Source organism: Peromyscus californicus, unplaced genomic scaffold, assembly GCF_007827085.1.
Source record: "Peromyscus californicus insignis strain IS unplaced genomic scaffold, ASM782708v3 Scaffold_24__1_contigs__length_46423439, whole genome shotgun sequence".
Taxonomy (NCBI): domain Eukaryota; kingdom Metazoa; phylum Chordata; class Mammalia; order Rodentia; family Cricetidae; genus Peromyscus; species Peromyscus californicus.
The window spans coordinates 37341915-37360114 of NW_026294535.1; the positions used below are offsets into that span (position 1 = coordinate 37341915).

An 18200-nucleotide genomic window follows, 5' to 3' on the forward strand; every position below is an offset into this window, starting at 1 on the left:
CTAGGGGGCAGTGTGATCCCTTTGTAATGGGGCATAGATTGGAGGATGGCCATGTAGATAAGGTTGGGAGAGAATTCATTTATTGGAAAACAGGGCTCCATAAAATGCCTTTCCTTTAAGGTTCCAGTACAACACTAAGATGTTTTTAATCTAAAGATCATCCCCGTTTCCTTGTGCTAAGAAATCTAATCCTAACACATGTGGAACCGAGAGGGGGAAAAAAATACAAGATGAATACATTAAATGAAAGACAATACCAAAGTATAAATAGAAAGTGATACGGAACTTGAGAAAGGAACAGCAAAGGAAGAGGGAAAATTCACCCCAAAATTCAAAGAAACGTTCAAAGGTGGGGGGACAGGAACAAACCAGGGAAGAGCTTTAGGGGAGGAGGAGGAGTAACGTAGACAGGCTGGGGCCAGACAACGCCTGCCACCTTCTTGAGAAACAGCGTCGTCCTTAAGGTGGAGACGTCAGTGGAAAAGACATTCCAGAGACTGTGGGTAATGCGCCTGGCACCATTGTCCCTATGCAGAATGATAATTAAGGTTCGCTGGGACTGCTGGAAATGACACCTGTTTCCTGGAGAAATCAACGTGATAAAGAACACGTCAAGCACCCAGGAAATGAGACTAGTCCAAAAGAAAGGCCGGAGAAGAAACCACAAAGAGAAAAACATTTGAAAAAAAAAATTATCTCGTTCATGTTTGGTCTGTGTTTTATCACCACTGTAATCGAATTCTGAGGGTTCGTAATAACTTTAACTCTAGTTCCTCAACCCATAAACACATCATCGTTGTTACCCTTTGCAGGAAGAGTGGGGGACTCCTCTGATGTGGAAAGAGACAGAAGGAAGGAGTCACCTCCAGGAACAGAGGCAGGGAGTTCTGGAGACAAATGGTAAGAAACCATCATTGGTCATCAGCCTCAGTCTCCCAAACACTCATCACACCATAAGGTACCAATTCACATCATCCACGAAATATAAGGTTTTTTTTTCACTTTCATTTTAAAAAAATACATTCTTTTCCGTTGAAGAATGGAAATTGTATCTCGTTACTCACCCATTTCCTAGGTCTGCCTCTTGGCCGTTTTTCTCCAATGGCCTCTGCTTTCTGGAAAAAAAAAAAAGAAAAAAGAAAAAGGAAGTCATGTCTGACATTATTTACAAGTGCTGGACCAAGGGCTCTCTTTCCAGTTAGAATGTTCTGGACTGCATATGAGGTATCAAGAATGTCTTAACAACTTCTTTCTCTTGGATACTCCGTCTTCTGTGTTTTTTAGTGGATGCTTCTTTGCTGTTCGCTGTGTGATATAAAGAGGTATCTATGCAACCCCTCACCATAAAAGACTCCCATGGAGTGGTCTCTTATGAAATGCATGAATACGCTTTTGTGAAATCCACTTTGCCTTTGTTTCTGATCAGACAAAAGAAATATTCCCACACTCCATAATTTATGCAAATTAATATTTTACAGAATGAACATTCTTCTAATGGTCAAGACTCTCTTTTCAGTTACAACTAGCCACAGAAACTAATATGGACATATTAATTATAAATAATAAAGTAGTTCTTTCTATGCTACTATGGAAGGCAAATCTGAATGTAAGAAATAATACATAAACACTTTAATAAGAAACAATGAACATCTATCAAGTTCTATGTGGCTAATTTCCTGTTCTTTGCCCAAAACAATCACCTATTAATCAGTTGCCTAAGGCAGGGAGAGAGGGAGACAGACAGACAGACAGACAGATAGATAGATAGATAATTAAGATAAAACAGTAAAAATCACCAATATTTGTCCCAGAGATTTAAACCATAGCTGCATAAAAATTATTAAATAAAAAATGGGATTAACAATAATTCCACACTCAACAGGACATGGATCTATTTCCTGTTATCTTTCAAGTTTGTTTCATTGCTATACTGTATAGATTTTTCTGATATTAGTAATTTATTTCTATTTTAGTTCTAATTTTAGCATTCATAAAGTAATTAACCTTAGTCACCCTTACTCCATTCCCTAAACATGTCAATACACTGATAGACACACATACACACACACACACACACACACACACACGCACACGCACGCACACGCACACGCGCACACACACGCGCACACACACACATCTACCTTCAATAAAAAGCACACATACTTTTCTGAATAAAGAAAGCTGAGTACTTATTGTTTTGTGTATAAGAACCTTCCCAAGACTTCTCATGCAAAAATCTAGGCAGACTGAGTTGGAACAACTTGTTTTGGGACTTAGTTTTGTTACCTGAGTTAACAGCCAGTGGGTCTTGGTACAGTGATACTAAAATGAGATATTAAGAGCCTATCATGCCAAATGAAACATTCCTTCCCCTCTTCTACTTAATAAAAGCAGACAAAGATAGATAGATAGATAGATAGATAGATAGATAGATAGATAGATAGATAGAAAGAAACATGGATAGAAACATTGACGCGTGGATGGATGGATGGATGGACGGACAGACGGACGGATGAATGGATGGATGGATGGATGGGTGGGTGGGTGGGTGGATAGGTGGATGGATGGATGGACAGACAGACAGGCAGGTTTGGTAAATGATAGACAGACAATCTGCAGATAGACACCTGGCATTGCTATCCAGCCATGGGTTAATCCAGGCCCACAAATGTCAGAAGCTCTACATGATTATAACTTTACCTCCAATTTTTAAGCATTTAAAACACTCTGGTCTAAGTTAGGTACGCATATTACTTTAACCAACTTACAGCAGGCTTGTAACAGGAGCATCAGGATTTCATTTACTCTGCAGATGAGTGACTAAATCCTAAATGAGTTAGGACACACACAATGCCAGTAAGTGATGCACCTAAGATTCGAACCCAGCTCTGCTTGATTTCCAAAACCCCACCCACTGTTTGAGAAAGCTGTGGTAATAGAGCCACTGACTTGGCTCATTTCTGAGAATTAAGAGAAATTCAGGAGCTCTTAGCATCTTTAGCTAACTGCCAGATTTGGCTGTCAGTTGTTTCTGGGTCAATAATCTGAAATCAACAAGGATTTCTTTAAGGTCAAACTTAGTGCACTGTCTCACCTTTGGTCATGAGAGCATGGATTTTAAGGTAAAGGAAAGCTGGGCATGCCCAGAAAACCACACAGCCTTTCTCAATTGTCCTCTGGAGGGATGAAGGTGTCATGCTTTAGAAAGCTTAGGTCTAAGACCTTTCTCAGATATTCTAGCTTTATGACTGGGGATATGTCCCTGGAAGCCTTAATTTGATTTCCTCTGTAAAGTGGAGATGAGCTCTCCTTTGAGGGGACATTAAGGTACTTAGAAGTGCCCACCCTAAACAAGACGCCTCAAGTTAGTCCAATCCCACAGACAAAAATATTCCAGTATACTCAACCGTCTCCTTTAGAAGAAAACTTTGAAGAAACACAGGCTGGAATACAGTGAGTTGTAAAGGATCACAGGCCCTTGGGAGAGAGCAGCATTTGAGTGCATTTTGGAAGTAACTATAAGATTGCACAGTTTACCCAGTGATGAATTACAGGAACATGAAACACAGAAATCCTTTCTCATGGGAACTGGGTGGTCCTTGGAGTAGAGAGGAGGCTGCTATTAACCTTGAAGGTTAACAGTGCTCTGCCAGGGATTTCTATATAATTCTTACATCCTGGGGGCTATGATATGACCTGGGTGTATCTGAAATCTACCGAAGAGAAGGAGTTCTCTAAAAGGGGCTTTCCTGCATTTTAAAGTCAGAGAAAACAGATCTCTCAAAGAGGGAGGGGAGAGGAAGCCTTGCAAATACGATAACGTTTAAATGAGTATCCCATTCACAAAAAGCCCATTGAGAAACAAAATTCATACCATTAACGAAAGGGCACAAGACTGCGATTATCACTTGGACTTGTTAAAAGTAAACTTGCTCCTTGGGCATAGAGGCTGGTGTCCCATGTAAACTGAAACCCTCTTCTGAGATGACATCTAGGAGGAACATGCTGGATGCACTGTGTGGCCTCGATCTGGGAGGCTTGATTGTTCTCTAAAACCCACATTACTGGATCCCTCTGATCAAACTCCACAAAGGCTGCAAAACAAGCTGGGCTTTTAGTTTGTACACCAGAGCAGCTCCAGGGTTTTCAGAGACTGGAAAACTGTGGTTTTAACAGCTTTTGTGTATTGTGTCTCCAATGCTCTTTGGGGCGTTGTCTTTCAAAGAAGGCAAACAAAACATCGAGGGTACTTGTTTTAAAATATCAACATATACAATACTGTAAAAGCGAATGTTTGCCTTGCCTTTGCTGGGATAGATTTGGGGTCTGGATTCCATGTACATGTATAATTGAGACCTAACTACTTCTAAGTGTTTTCAGCTCTTCTAGAGGGGAGCAAGGAGAACCAGTAGGCTTTCTGCATTTGTGAAAACTAGAATTTCAGACTTTGACCAGCACCATTACACAAGTACCCACATCCCTCACACCACAGCTTATTCAAGGTGCTCTCCTCCTTGGTTGGCTCCATTATATTCTTTATGTCTTTGTAAAGTGCATAATTCAGAATTGCGTCCTAAATTTTAGATGTTGAGAAGCAAGTTCTCGAAAATGTGGTGGTGGGGGGGAATGCTGAATGGAAGACGTATTTCTTTATTTAAGAAGTGCTGGGTACTCTAAGCTTATTTAATGTTTTAAAAATTTTTAAAAAGGAAATTTATCTTGTGACCATCTCCCTTGACTTTGGAAATGGTGATTATGGTTAGTGTGGATCTATTAGAGGCGCGATTCACTACCAGTTTGTGAAAGGAAGGAAAAAAGAGAGGCATGGAAAGGGGGAGGAAGGAGAGAGGAAGAAGAGAGACAGTGGGGAGCCGGGAGACCGGGAGGTGAGAAGCATTGGTGTTTCCTGTGTGTTTTGTTGTCCTACTACCATCAAACCTGAAAGCTTCGTAAAACTTCAAAACCATCTCTTGGAGGCCTTTCATTTGACAAAGACGAATATATTTGGCTTATTGCAATCCCCAACACTTGTGGATTTCTTTGGGGGTTCAAAGTCTCTGCGTATTAGTGGCAGAAGGCACACATTTCTTTGCCCTCGTGTCTTCACATTCCTCACACTTCTAATTGAGTCTGTATTCAGGTCATTGAGGAAGCTGATAGACATCAGCCTTGTGGTTGGTAGTGTATAAACACTGACCAGTGCCTGGACGTGAGAATGAGTTTGAGAAGAGTAGAACACTGGACACGTGTCCGTTCACAATTTTGAATCAGTTTCTTTTTTTTTATCATTTGTGAAGACCACAGAGAGAATTCAATGAGAAATATACTCGTGAAGTCTCAGCAAGACTGCTGTATTGAACAGGCACTCAGATGTCAGGTAACTCTACTGCTTTAAAACAATGGCCCTGCGAAGAGTTCCTACTGAGCTTGGAGGTCTCCACAGTGCCATTCCGAGAACATTTCTATTTAACTCCTTCCCTGGTTTCCCACTTCGTGGGAGATTCTGTGACTTGCCGACCTTCGCAGGGAATGGAACTTGGACTCAACCTGATGTCAAGACGAGAGAGCTCTTTTCTTTGCTGAGATAGTCTCAGATATAAAACACAATGGCCACACTCTAGGCAAGGTATGAGGAGAAGAAGAGATTTTTTTCTTTTTTAAGACCAAGAAAAGAAAATTTTAAAAAGAAGAATGTGCCTTAGGATAAATGAGTAGTTAAAGGAAAATGCTTTCCCTCTTCCTGTATTGCTGTTAAGACATGAACGAGGGCGGTGGCTGAGAACTAAGAGACAAATTCAAGTCTGACTTCAGGTAAACATTCAGAGAGCTATCAAATTTTAATAATTCTAAATGTTCTCATCATATTTTTGTGTTACAATGGGCATTACCTATAAGCCAGCCATCCCTACTTCAAACCAGTAAGTGTTTGAACACAGAAAAAGAACTAGGAAAAAAAAAATTTGTTTTTAAAACCCAGCTGCATGAGAAAGTGGCTTGGTTTGTCTTCAGATATTTGTATTTTGATTTTTTTAAAAAAGACTAAATCCTGCTTGAACCCAATAGTATGCAGAAACACAAGAGTGTATGAAACTTAAGGATATCTAATCAAAATCCAGAAAAAATAAACAATTTCTTCCAACTTCTCTCAAAATAAACAAACAAAAAACCATAAGCAGTGTGAACTAACATTCACTGAAACTGAATTCAACTGGATCACTCATTTGGACTAAACATTGAGTAAATTCTCATTTCGCCATTTTGATAACCCAGCTCTGTGGGTTTCCCGAGGTTAAGTACAACCATTTTTAGTCTTGAAAAGATGCTACAGTTTGCTCACATAGTATATTTTCAGTGAGAAATAGAAGAAATTCCCATCATCCATTGCAGCTCACACTCAGTTACCCAAGGAAACACATAAGTGAGTCTTCCTGCCATTATTCCTGCACATGTCTGCTTCCACATACATATACAGTAAGTTAAACCCAGGGGCAACGTTTTGGAAGAGTTCTCGAGTTCAAGGCTGGAGACTTTCCCGCTCTACACTGTCCCCTACCTCTTGTGCAATCAGATACAATAGCAATGATGTAGGGCTCACAGGAAAGGCTGGGAGCGGGTGATATAGATATGATAGGATGAAAGGGTAGATTATTGGATCTACTTGTTTAAAATGGTTCACGTTGCTATGGATTTTAGTTTATTGATACAAGTTTAAACTTAATTTTGTTATACTGCATATATATTTCTATTCTTGTTTGAGGTATTATGTTTATGTAACTCATTTAGATTGTAATGGATAATTAAGAAATAGAGATTAATAATTAGTCTTCTATGATAGTCAAGCTTATAGTCATGTTGTTTTCTAGGTATACATAGATATAATTCAATTTGGTAGGTAACCTTCAAACACTTCAAAGACCTACAGAATATGGCATTTAAAATGTTTTAAAAATTTAGACTTTCTGGACAGTGAGACATGTCCGCTCCTGGCAGTACTGATTTACTTCAGAGAGGAGGATGGGCATCAAAGACACTCTATATGGAGTTTATCTTCTTCTTGGCAAAAATAGCCATTTGGGCAAGAAACTGTTCTTGCTTGGACTGCTTGATCCACTGGACATGCAGGACCCATAGAAAGGTGACCACTGAACTTTGCTTGGTAAAATGGTCCTTCAGGTTCCTGTTTGGAAGAGAGACACTGCCAGCCGCCGCCATGACAAGCAAGATGTAAGGTACCGGTAAGCCACGAGCCATGTGGCAACTTATAGACTAATAGAAATGGATTAATTTAAGATAGAAGAACTAGATAACAAGAAACCTGCTGCAGCCATACAGTTTGTAAACAACATAAGTCTCTGTGTGTTTACTTGGTTGGGTCTGAGTGGCTGTGGGACTGGCGGGGTGAGAGAGATTTGTCGTGACCGTGGGCCAGGCAGGACTAGGAAAACCCCAGCGACAGGCAGAGGGTGCAGATATGGCTCAGTGACAAAGCACTGTCCTAGGATATGCAAGGCCCTAGATTTAATTTCTAGCACTAAAAGATAAACAAATAAGTAACAGAAAATGCCATTCAAAATTGTCTTGTGTGTTAAGGCCATATAAGTAAGTAAAAACCAGTTTTAAAATATTGCTGTTTCTCCGTTCACCTTTGTCTACTGGTTATCTGAGCACAGATGCTCAACTGAGCTTCTTATCATGGTGCGTGCGCGGGGGGGGGGGGGGGGGGGGGGGGTCTGAATTTCTCTTTCCACCCCCATGTAAGCTGTGAGGCTCTAAGGTGAACTCTGGAAAATGTAAAAAAAAAAAAAAAAAAAAGTCCACTCACAAGACAAGACAGGCTTGAATGACTTAACCAGCATAAAATGCTCTTCCTCGCCCATCTGTTCTCAACCAAGATCAGAAATGCAATGGGATCCCAACCAGAAGCTCTGTTGAGACCCCCGTGATAGGAATGAGGATATGGGCCATCTATAGCAACGGGGAGCTTTGGAGGGAAGAGTTCAGAGGACTGGTAGCTGCCAGGGAAATAGAACTGTGGGTCTCCCTGGCACTCAGTTACTACATAAAATAATCCTGGTGTGTCTGAGTCTCCCCTGTTTGCACCATGCGCTAGGACGACTGGGTGGCATTGTCGTGTGGAATTTATAGCTGGATTCAGGCTTTTTCTTCCCAGGCAAGGCAAAGTTAAAAAAAAAAAAAAAAAAAAAAAAAAAAAAAGAGTTCACTGTTGAAGTCAACCTCAAATATCAAGACAGTGGAGACAGCAGTCTTCATTACCCCAGCCTATGTCTACTCTGCTCATGCCCTGAATCTCACACAAGAACTTACCTGTCCTATAGTTTAATGTGACCCCCCTGTACACAGAGGGGTCACATTAAACCAGACTAGTACTATGGAAACTACAGGGCTGGAATCTTATCATCACCCCTAGTGTCATCTTTGACTGAGTCAACCAAGGGTGCCTTTGATCCCTCTCGTCCTTGGCCTTCCACGCTCTAAGGAAAATCCTCACACAGCAACTAGACTCCGCAGCTAATATGAAATGGTAAGACCTACCTCTCTTCTTCATTCCTAAAATGTCTGTGATTGATATTAGTAATAATTTATGAAAAGAAAAACCCAATCACTTCCAGGAATGTGAATGATGTGGAATATGACTCAGTCTATAGAGTACCCAGGTAATCTCAGGGTTTGTTTACATTGTGTATGAAGATGAAATCGAATGTTTATTCTTAATGCATCATTCAAAGTATACATACATTCACCCAGATGCATTTGTCATTCTGTGCTCTGTTCTCTAGTCTGGCCATTATATCTCCAGGATAAGGAGAGGGGCAAGCAAACTGTTAACATTATGAAACAAGGGGACCTCATGCCTGAAATCTTTCTATTAAAATTTAACCCAACCTCAGAAACACACACACACACACCCCTCCAAGCACCTGAGTGGGACCTGCTTTGAAACTTGAAGACATATGACTTGTGACCTGAAGCCAAAGCCTTTAGTGACATCCCCCCCCCCCCCGCCCCCACCAGTATTCTCTCCTGATCATAAAGAAACAATAAAACCCTAAACACAACATAAAAGAGATGATACCTTCCTCCTCTCCAAGCATAAGAAATGTGAAAATATAAAGTGACTCCAGAAAGCCCAACCACATGGAGAAACCAAAACACAATACCAAGATTAGGAGGTAAGCGGTTATAAGTATACCTGAACCTAAAAACAAATGAATATAAATACACTTGCATACTCAGATAAATCATTTACTCCAGAAGATGGCAACTTCTGATTTCTTTTTAATAAGGCTACACTCAGATTGGAAGATTTCCCAGGAAAGTCTATAATGGACACACAAGGGTTATCAATGGAATTAGTTTTGATGAGAGAATAATTATCTTCTCTTCCATAAATTCTAAATAGGACAAATTGCCTCTTTATAAATGTGTTTCTTGTGCATATTACACAAATCTACTTCCTATTGAAATTAAAAGGACAACTAATTTAGTAGGGTGTTCGTGCACCTGGTCTTGCAACATTCTGCATGTATTGTCAAGTTTCTCACTGTTAATTTTCTAATGAGCAGTTTTGCTTTCAAATGCCCCAAGGCCAGTTGCTCAGTCCAAGCATAAACTTAGTTTAAGAAAAAAAAAGTTCAAAGCTTCAAGAAAATTTAAACAGCATCATCAGGATTCCAGTGTACATTGTATCTGCTCTTATTTGAGAATTTGTTTCTCTCAAGTACTTACCAGCTGTGTGTGTGTGTGTGTGTGTGTGTGTGTGTGTGTGTGAGAGAGAGAGAGAGAGAGAGAGAGAGAGAGAGAGAGAGAGAGAGAGAGAGAGAGAGATATGATTACCAGAGTGCAGAAAAATATTCCCTTCCTTAATCTTATAGAAGACTTTTCATGTGTATTCAGCTCAGTCTAGTTGGGTATTTTCATCTTGCATGTTTTGAACTGTGTAACTAACTCTTTCTAAAAAGGTTTTCAGTTCAAAATCATAATGGGCATATGCCTTGTTGGAATACAATACACAGTTAATAACCTAATCATGTGCCTAAAGGCATAGGAACATCCTCCATAAAAACTGATTTGAAAGGGAAACACTTGAATTTTTACCCATTCCAGGAATGACTTTTCAATGTCCTCGCTCTCACCTTCACCAAATGAAGTGTAATTTATAAAAACTGAAGAAAAACAATAGTCATGTTCTAGGCTCATGTATTTGTTCACTCTTACTAAAAAAAGGAACATTTGTAATAGAATTATATGAAATAATTACACCTTGAAAAATGAAAGAGTCCAGAAAAAGTCTTCTTGAGGGGGGGGATTTGTATTTTAGTAATTACGCAAGTATGTGTATATACAAGGAGAATTACTGGAAGAGGGCAGCCTGCTGGGGCCATCTGTAGATGCTTATGGCTAAAGTCACTGAAAAACCAAACAGACTTGGAAATGGATAAGATTTTTTTTTTTTTTTGGTTTTTGGCTTTGTTTTGTTTTGTTGCTTTATATGTTAAATCAGGCACAAGTCTTAACTTTCCTTTTATCCATAAAGATACTCTTAGTCCAAGATCATTTTTATAAGATAAACTTTGTAAAGTGGAAAGACCATGAGAGGACCATTTCTACCTATTCATTCCAGTGAAAGTGTCACACAGAGACATTAAGAAGATAATCCACCTTCCTTTTTATATTAGCTTTCAAACCATTTATTGATGGTGAGCTTTAAAGATTCCTTAAATAGCATTATGATGAGGCATCTGAAGAGTGATTACATCATATTTTAAATATCTGCTGATAACTACCAAGACATTCCTGTGCTGCCCCAGAGCAGAAGCGTCACAGAGTAACTCTGTGTTTTTGTTTTCTTTTTAAGTCCATTTTAGTTCATTTATAAATAAAAGGAAGAGAACGCACTCCTAGGAAGAATATCAGATTGGGTATTATTTCTTAATAAGGTTATTTGGAAACACTTGAGGGTTAATTGGTTAGATACTAACTACAAATCTGAATTTTAAAATGCAGTTAATTCACATAGTAGAGAAATCTGCTCTTTCAACTCTTTTCAAAGCTGTAAAAATGAAACAGCCAGAAGTCATACTGACTTCCTAAGTGGCTTTTGTACATCACTAGTTGCTATGACAGGATACACCACTGAGAACCGTTACATCTAATGTGGTTAGTGGCTGCTCTCACAGAAAAATACGCACAGACTATTAATCCCCCCAAAGATGAACATAGGGTCATTTTGAACAAATGCTGTGTGTTTAAATCTATTGAAAAGTTACATGGGGAGCTCTTTCTAATTTTTGAACCACTCCTTTCAACTGCTACACAGGCTTACAAATAAGATGCAGGACTATTTCCAATTTATTTTCTAAAACCAAAGATGACAGAGGTTCTTCATCACTCCTCTATACAGGCATTTACTGTGGGGTACTTCCTCTTTGCTACCACACACAACCAACATGAGATTATTTTAAAGGTGCAACTTAAAATCTGTTAAAAAAGATGAATGTCAAACTTGATTGGGGGGGGGTCTATCACACACACACACACACACACACACACACACACACACACACACACACACACCCAAAATATTAAGTAAGACAAGTAGTTGCTTTCCAAACTTCTTGTTGTCTAATGAGAGTACAACACTTTGGGGGAAACTTTCTTTTGATTGTGACAATATTTATTATCTTACACATTTGTCCTGCACATACACTTTATCACATTTAAAGTTGTAAAAAAAAAAAATCATGAGTTGTAAAAAAAAAAATCATGAAACTTTTTTCCAGTAACCCATAATTGGATTTTCTTTTTAATTAGCATCTATTTGACAAAGTACTTAACTTTAATAGGGAGACTTGGCTTCCAGTCATCATGTAAATAAGCCCTGAATAAATGAATCTCAATTATTTTTTTCCTCCCGGAGGAAATTGCAGGAACATCATCACCAATCAAAACCTCTAGCTTTGATTTATTATGAACTAGTTCACCATGGGTGTAAATATTAATGATGTCATTTCCACCCCCATCCCACCCAGCCCTGTCCCCACCCTACCTCCCCCATCGGTTCTCCTCCACCCTGAAGATTTAGATTATTGATGGCTCTTTGTTTGTCTAAAAATCACTGTCTCTCCAGGAAACTTTTAAACTAAGCATCCACGAAGGAAGAAGAAGAAAAAAAAAAGTTAAGACCCATCCAGTAAATACAGGAATGATGTCTTGGGTTACTCAGCCGGGACCACTCCTGGTGTGTGGATTTAGAATGGGGAAATTTACAGGGAGGTCATTGGTAACATTAGAAGAACTTCACTTGAAATTTCTCACCTTCTGAGCTGCTTTGGAAGGACTCTTGTTTTTGCTGCCTTTCGGTCTTCCCCTGGGTCTCTTAGGAGAGGGCTCACAGGTTGGCTCCTAATTGTAGGGAGGAAAGGAAAAGCTGTTGAAGCTAGACTGGCTGAAAGATATGGACCCTGACTCTGCCTGTGTCTTGTGCATGTGCTGCTGAACAAGCCTGCTGGAAGTCATTCAGGTCATGCATAGCTGGAGGATGGTGGCACAGCCCTTACAAAAAAAAAGGGGGGGGGATGCGGGCTGGGGAGGGGTAGGGGGTGGGGGGTAATAACGGTAGTTCGAATCCCAGTGCTCAAAGAGGAAACTATATTTCGAAATCAATTGCATATTCTAGAAAGTCACATGTTTTCCAGGTACAAAGTTTACATGGCTGTGCACTTGGCAACTTGCAGAAATAATAAACATTTTTTGTATGACTACCACTACCCAGTCTACTGGGATTTCAAACAACAGAAATAGAACCCAATATCATAGATAGCTGGAAAGATAGATGGACACATTGAAAGGATGGCTTGGAATAACTTCTGTATACCTGTTTCAGGTGGTTTAGGATTCAACCCACCCATGCTGAGTGCAATATTGGAGCGATTATCCAAACTCTTCAGCTCAGAATAATTCCATACCCCGTAAAAATTTCCAAATAATTATGGTAAATCTGAGGTGGGAGGTTTTGCTTGAATTATCTAGATAATTGCTTCAATTCTCCACTTCCTTTTGGAGAGACAGGCATAGTCTCCAGTCGAAATTGAAATATCTTTTCGCAAAAATAAACACGTTGTCTTCAAATTCTTTTAAAAAAGAAAGTCTTGTGGGGGGTGGACGGGAAAGGAAAGGGGGTAATGCGAGAGGAGTGTAAGTATCTGGGACGGAGAAATTGAAACGGCCAGGTCACCAGGTACATCAACACTTTCTTGTATTGGGTGCTAGGCTAAGTAGTCAATACTCCAGCAGTTAAGAAAATGTGATGATTGATACTCCGGGGACGCCGAACGTCTCTCCGATGAATCATCTCCTCTCATTTCATTCAGATTGGGTGTTTAAAACGAGACTAATTACAACTCATCAAAGTTCTCAATGGAAGTTCGCGTTCCAGTTAGAGAGCGTGGGGAAAGGTTTCTTGGAAGCTTCCCTTAGATACTCGCGCCAGTGGGCACTTAGAGCAAGCGCATCGGAAACACATTTTTCTTTGTGAGCTCGGCCTTTACTCAAAGGTAAAAACTCCCGGTCACCTCCGGATCCCCTTGCGTTTTCTTTCAGACTTTTTTTTTTTTTAACTGAGGGGAGGGGGGAGGTGCGATTAGTAGAATTCGGAAGAGCTGGGTGGCTGGTTGGGGAAGCAAGAGGGTAGAGCGGAGACTTCCTGGGAGGTGTAAAACAGGGTCCAAATGCACAGTAAAGTGACGCTAAGGGCAGAGCGGGAAAACTCGGAGGCCTCCAGATTGGCTTGTTTCCTTTGATGATTTTAAAAAGGTACACCCCTCGTTTTTTTCTAACATTCTTCGATTTCCTACCTAGCACCCGGGGGCAACTCGGGACTTTAGGATTGTTTTCTAACCCTTCTTTTTGCCCGAGGAAAGAGATTTAAGGCAAAAGAAGAAAATAGAAGTTTTTTTTTTAAAAGTCCAGGAAGCGAAGTTTAACTGTACTCAATAGTCGGGTCCCTAGGTTTGGAAATTGCTGCAGACTCCCCCACCCCCTCGGCCCCCGGCCCTGGGCGCCGCACACAGCTCTGCAAGAGCCGGCTGCACGCTTAATTGGTTGCATCCGCAGACAAAACCCTCCACTCCGCGGGGTCCTGGGTGCCCCTCGACCGTCTCCTCCCAGCTCCCAGTTATTCGCCCACGAGGACGCTAAACTTCTGCTGCTCTGAAGCGCGGGATCCAGGAGAGCCAAAGCGGGGACGGACAGGGCTCTTGGCGGGGAAGCGATCCTAGCTACCGGGCACTCTCTTGGACTCTCCCTCCAAAGCTCACGGGGCGAAGCGCGTTTCCCGGTCCCTCGGGGACCTGAGATCCCCCGGGCTCCCTTCCCTGCCAGCTTCCCGCGGCTGCAACTCGGCAGCCGTTTAAAGATCCCGAGGAGCAGCCGGCAGGCAGTCGGCTCCGCACGCGTTCTTTGTCGGGAGGGCGCGAGCCTTGGGCCATGGAGTGTAGGGAGGGCACCGAGGGGACGGCCGCCGCGCACCAGCCTCTGGCGGGCAGGCAGCCCCGAGCCGCTGGAGAAAGCCGAGGGGTCTCGGAGCCTCCGACCCACCGAGTCTCGACCCCCCTGAACGCCCCAATCCCTAGCAAGCCCTCTGGCTGAACAGTTGCAAAAGCGGCTGACAAAGCAATGCTTTTTTTTTTTTTTAGTCTGTGGGACCCCAGAAACTCACTGTCCCCCCTTGAGCCACGCCGCGCTGCTCCGGGGCTGCGCACAATAGCGAAAGTCCCGGTACGCGCGCCTCGCGCGACCCCACCTCCCGCCGGGTGGCTGCGGAGGGCAGCGGACCCCCCCACCTCCCGGAGCCGTGGGGGGCACGGGCACCCGGGAGCTCGCACGGCGCACTCGCCGGTGGGGGGAATGGATCTCCCGCCCGCCCGCCCACCTACACCCCGGGGCTTGGCGGGCAGGCTTGCGCCGCCCTGGTCGCTGCGCTCCCGCGCTCCGGTCGCCCGGCTTGTCGCGGGGAGGCCCCCCGGGGCAGAGGCGTCGCGGGTGGGCTGAGTGACCCCCTCCGCGCCGGCGTACTGACTTGCTGCTGCTTCCTGGGTCGGCCGCGTCCTCGCTTCTGCGGCGCCGGGGCGGCAGGTTGTCCCTGGGCTGAAGTGGACGGCTGCCCGGCGCCTTCACCGCGTGCGCTCATCCTTGCCTCCCGCCGCCGTTCCCGCTGCCTCCGCCGCTACCGCCGCTTGCAGCCGCTCGCCCGCCGCCCGCCGCCGCCGCCGCCGCCGCCCCGGATCCGCCCAGCACCTTTCGGGGAGACGGGATGGAGAAGGCTGGAGAAGGCAGGGGCGACGAGAGCTGGCGGAGCTGGCGCGCGCCGAGGGCTGCTGCTGCTTAGGCTGCCGCCGCTGCCACCATCAACACCGGACGTCCAGCGGCTGCCAAAAAGAGAGAGAGGGGAGGAGGAGGAGGAGGAGAGGAGGAGGAGAGGAGGAGGAGGAGGAGGAGGAGGCGCTGCGGGCGGTGGGTGGCGGAGGTGGAGGTGGAGGTGGAGGTAGCTAGAGGAGGCGGGAAGCAGCGAGGGAGAGGGAGAGTGGAAGGTGGAGAGAGGGCTCCTCTCTCTTCTGAGGACCGGGAGCTGCGGGCACTGGGAACGTTTGGCAGCGGCTTGGAAAGGGAGACTCGGAGTGAATTGTGTCCCTTGCAACGTTAGGCGGGGAAAGAATTCCTCCTCCTCTCCCCCACCCTACAGAGAGAGAGTGGAGAGGAGGGGGGAGAGAGAGAGAGAGAGAGAGAGAGGAGAGAGAGAGAGAGAGAGAGAGAGAGAGAGAGAGAGAGAGAGAGAGAGAGAGAGAGAGAGAAATTGGAGGGAGAGCGAGATTGGGAGACAGAGACTAGAGAGACTGAGACCGAGACACACCGAGAGGGGCAGGGGCAGAGAGACTGACCCTTGTGCCGTCAGGAAGCAGGGAAAGGATGGGAAGGAAGGTTCTGCCCGGATCAGGGTAGGGCGCACAACTCAACTCTAGCAAGGAAAGGAGCAGTGGGTGGCACCACGCCTCCTCGGGTGGCGGGGGCAGGCGGCGGCGGCGGCGGCCCTGCAGTGTCTTGGGGGAAACAAGCTGCTGGCCTCTGAGTTCTGCACCCCGTGCGTGCTGCCGGGGTTGGAAGTTTTCAGAGTTCCTGCCCAGGATTCAAGAGCGATGAGTGTGCGCGCGCGCGCGCGTGTGCGTGTGCGTGTGCGTGTGTGTGTGTGTGTGTGTGTGTGTGTGTGTGTGTGTGCGCGCGCGCGCGCGCGCGCGGGCTTGCGGAGATGGGGGGCGGAAGGGGGGGCGACTGCCCACCTCTGGTCGTAGGCGGATAAAGGGGAGGGGGCTGCAGGAGAGGCCCAGAGGAATGGGGGGGGAGGCTGGGCGGACCGCCGAGCCGAGGCGCCTGGCCGCCCGCCAGAGGCAGCGTTCGAAACACAACTGCCTTGGCGGCGGCGGCGGCGCGGCGCCCGAGTGCCACCCGGAGCCCCGGCTCACGTGCTCCCCGCCGGCGGGTGGGGTTTAAAGAGACAGAGCCTAGGCTCTCCAGCCCGGTCTTGCTGCCAATCTAGTCCCTCTGGCCGTCCGAGGTCACCTACCCCTGGCCGGTTGTCCTGGGGAGGCGAGAGAAAAGGACTGTCTCAAAGCCACCTTAGGGAGCGTGGCCTCTACCTGCTCTTCCGCCGAGCGGAACCTGAAGGTGGCCGGAAGCATCCCGGGCCAACCGCCGCCGCCGCCGCCTTCTAGTTCAGCCCCGGGGAAAGGGCGACCAAGGAGTCGGCAGAGCGCGCCCCGAGACAGCCTCGCTCCAAATGAGAGGTGCCCTCACCCCAGAGCGCGCCGGGCCGGTGCACAAACACAGCATGCACAACGATACACATGCGCCCACGCGTGTGATCTCACGCACACTTGCACGCAGATGCACGTGCACACATCCACACTCCACTGGGAAACTCACACGCTAACAAACGCGTGCTTACGCACACTTCCAGGCACACGAATGGCCCCGCGAGCACATTCGCAACAAATGCACACATTTGCACACTGCACACAGGAACGCCAAGCGCGCCAGTTTCTGCATCGGGCTTTTTAATTCCTCCGGGAATGACTACTGGAGTTGGCGCTGCACACCCGTCTTCGGACGCCCACAGAGCATAGGGACCTTATAGATTCTTTTCCCCACCATTGCCTAACTCCCTTTAGTTTACCTTCATTTAACCTTTTTCCTCAGAATTCCTTTCTGCCAAGTCCTAATTTTTATAGCCTGGACTGTGTTCTGGGTTATGTGAACACCATCATGACCACAGTCCAGTTTTTAAAAGGTGGAGAATGTTCTCAAATGTACCTCTTTTTCATCCTTGAATAACACAAAACTGAAAGGGAAAAAAAAAAATCTTAGGTTCAGATTTTCACACATCACACTCCCAAAATTGTCTTGGATTGACTCCAAAATAAAGACGATCATCCCAATGAAGTTTTTTTTCTTTTTCTCACAAAGATGCAGACCACCGTGGAATAAAAATGCCTACTCTGCTGCCCTACAGGCCGGGAGCTAGGCTCTGCCATGTTCCGCTGTACTTGAGGAGCGTTGTAAATGTCTGCCTGGGCGCGACAGTGCTGATTGGTTGGCGTTGCCATTTTTAAATCCATTTCTAGCTGCCCTTTGCAGAGTTGGGACACTTCTCTGTACGTTGAGTGCTCTGCAGGAACCCGGGGCTGGCGGTGGGTCTGGGAATGCTTAGCTCTGATGGAGAGGAAGAGCCCCCATACCTCCAGATGGAGCCCAGCCACTGAATAGCAAGGGGAGGGGGGGGGGGTCTAACAGGCACCAAAGGTTTTGTCAAGGCTTGGCTGAAAGATGGTATCTTCATCAAAGGGACTGAAATTTCACCTTCTAACAAGTGCACTAACATTTCCTAGCTGCCAAGTTTGCACGTTTGCGTGTGTGTGGGTGTGTGGTGTGTGTGTGTGTGTGTGTGTGTGAGAGAGAGAGAGAGAGAGAGAGAGAGAGAGAAGAGAGAGAGAGAGAGAGAGAGAGAGAGAGAGAGAGAGAGATGGTATTCTTACACTTTGGTGCGTGCATTTTACATACGTGAATAAAACGGGCTTCTGGTTTTGTTCTTGTTTAGTTGCGATTTGCCAGAACGACAGACACAGTTCTGG

The 18200-nt window shown here is 45.0% G+C and overlaps 1 protein-coding gene across 1 annotated transcript in view; it reads right to left on the reverse strand.

The window, feature by feature from the left end:
* Hmga2 (high mobility group AT-hook 2) overlaps positions 1 to 15739 on the reverse strand; it is a 122396-nt gene extending 106657 nt beyond the window's left edge. The window contains exons 1-3 of the mRNA XM_052753775.1: positions 15098 to 15739; positions 12337 to 12423; positions 1065 to 1115 (exon numbers count right to left, since the gene is read on the reverse strand). Coding sequence (XP_052609735.1) covers positions 1065 to 1115; positions 12337 to 12423; positions 15098 to 15208 — 249 coding nt within the window. The 5' untranslated portion in view covers positions 15209 to 15739. The remainder of the gene's footprint in view (positions 1 to 1064; positions 1116 to 12336; positions 12424 to 15097) is intronic.
* Between the last annotated feature and the right edge of the window lie 2461 nt (positions 15740 to 18200).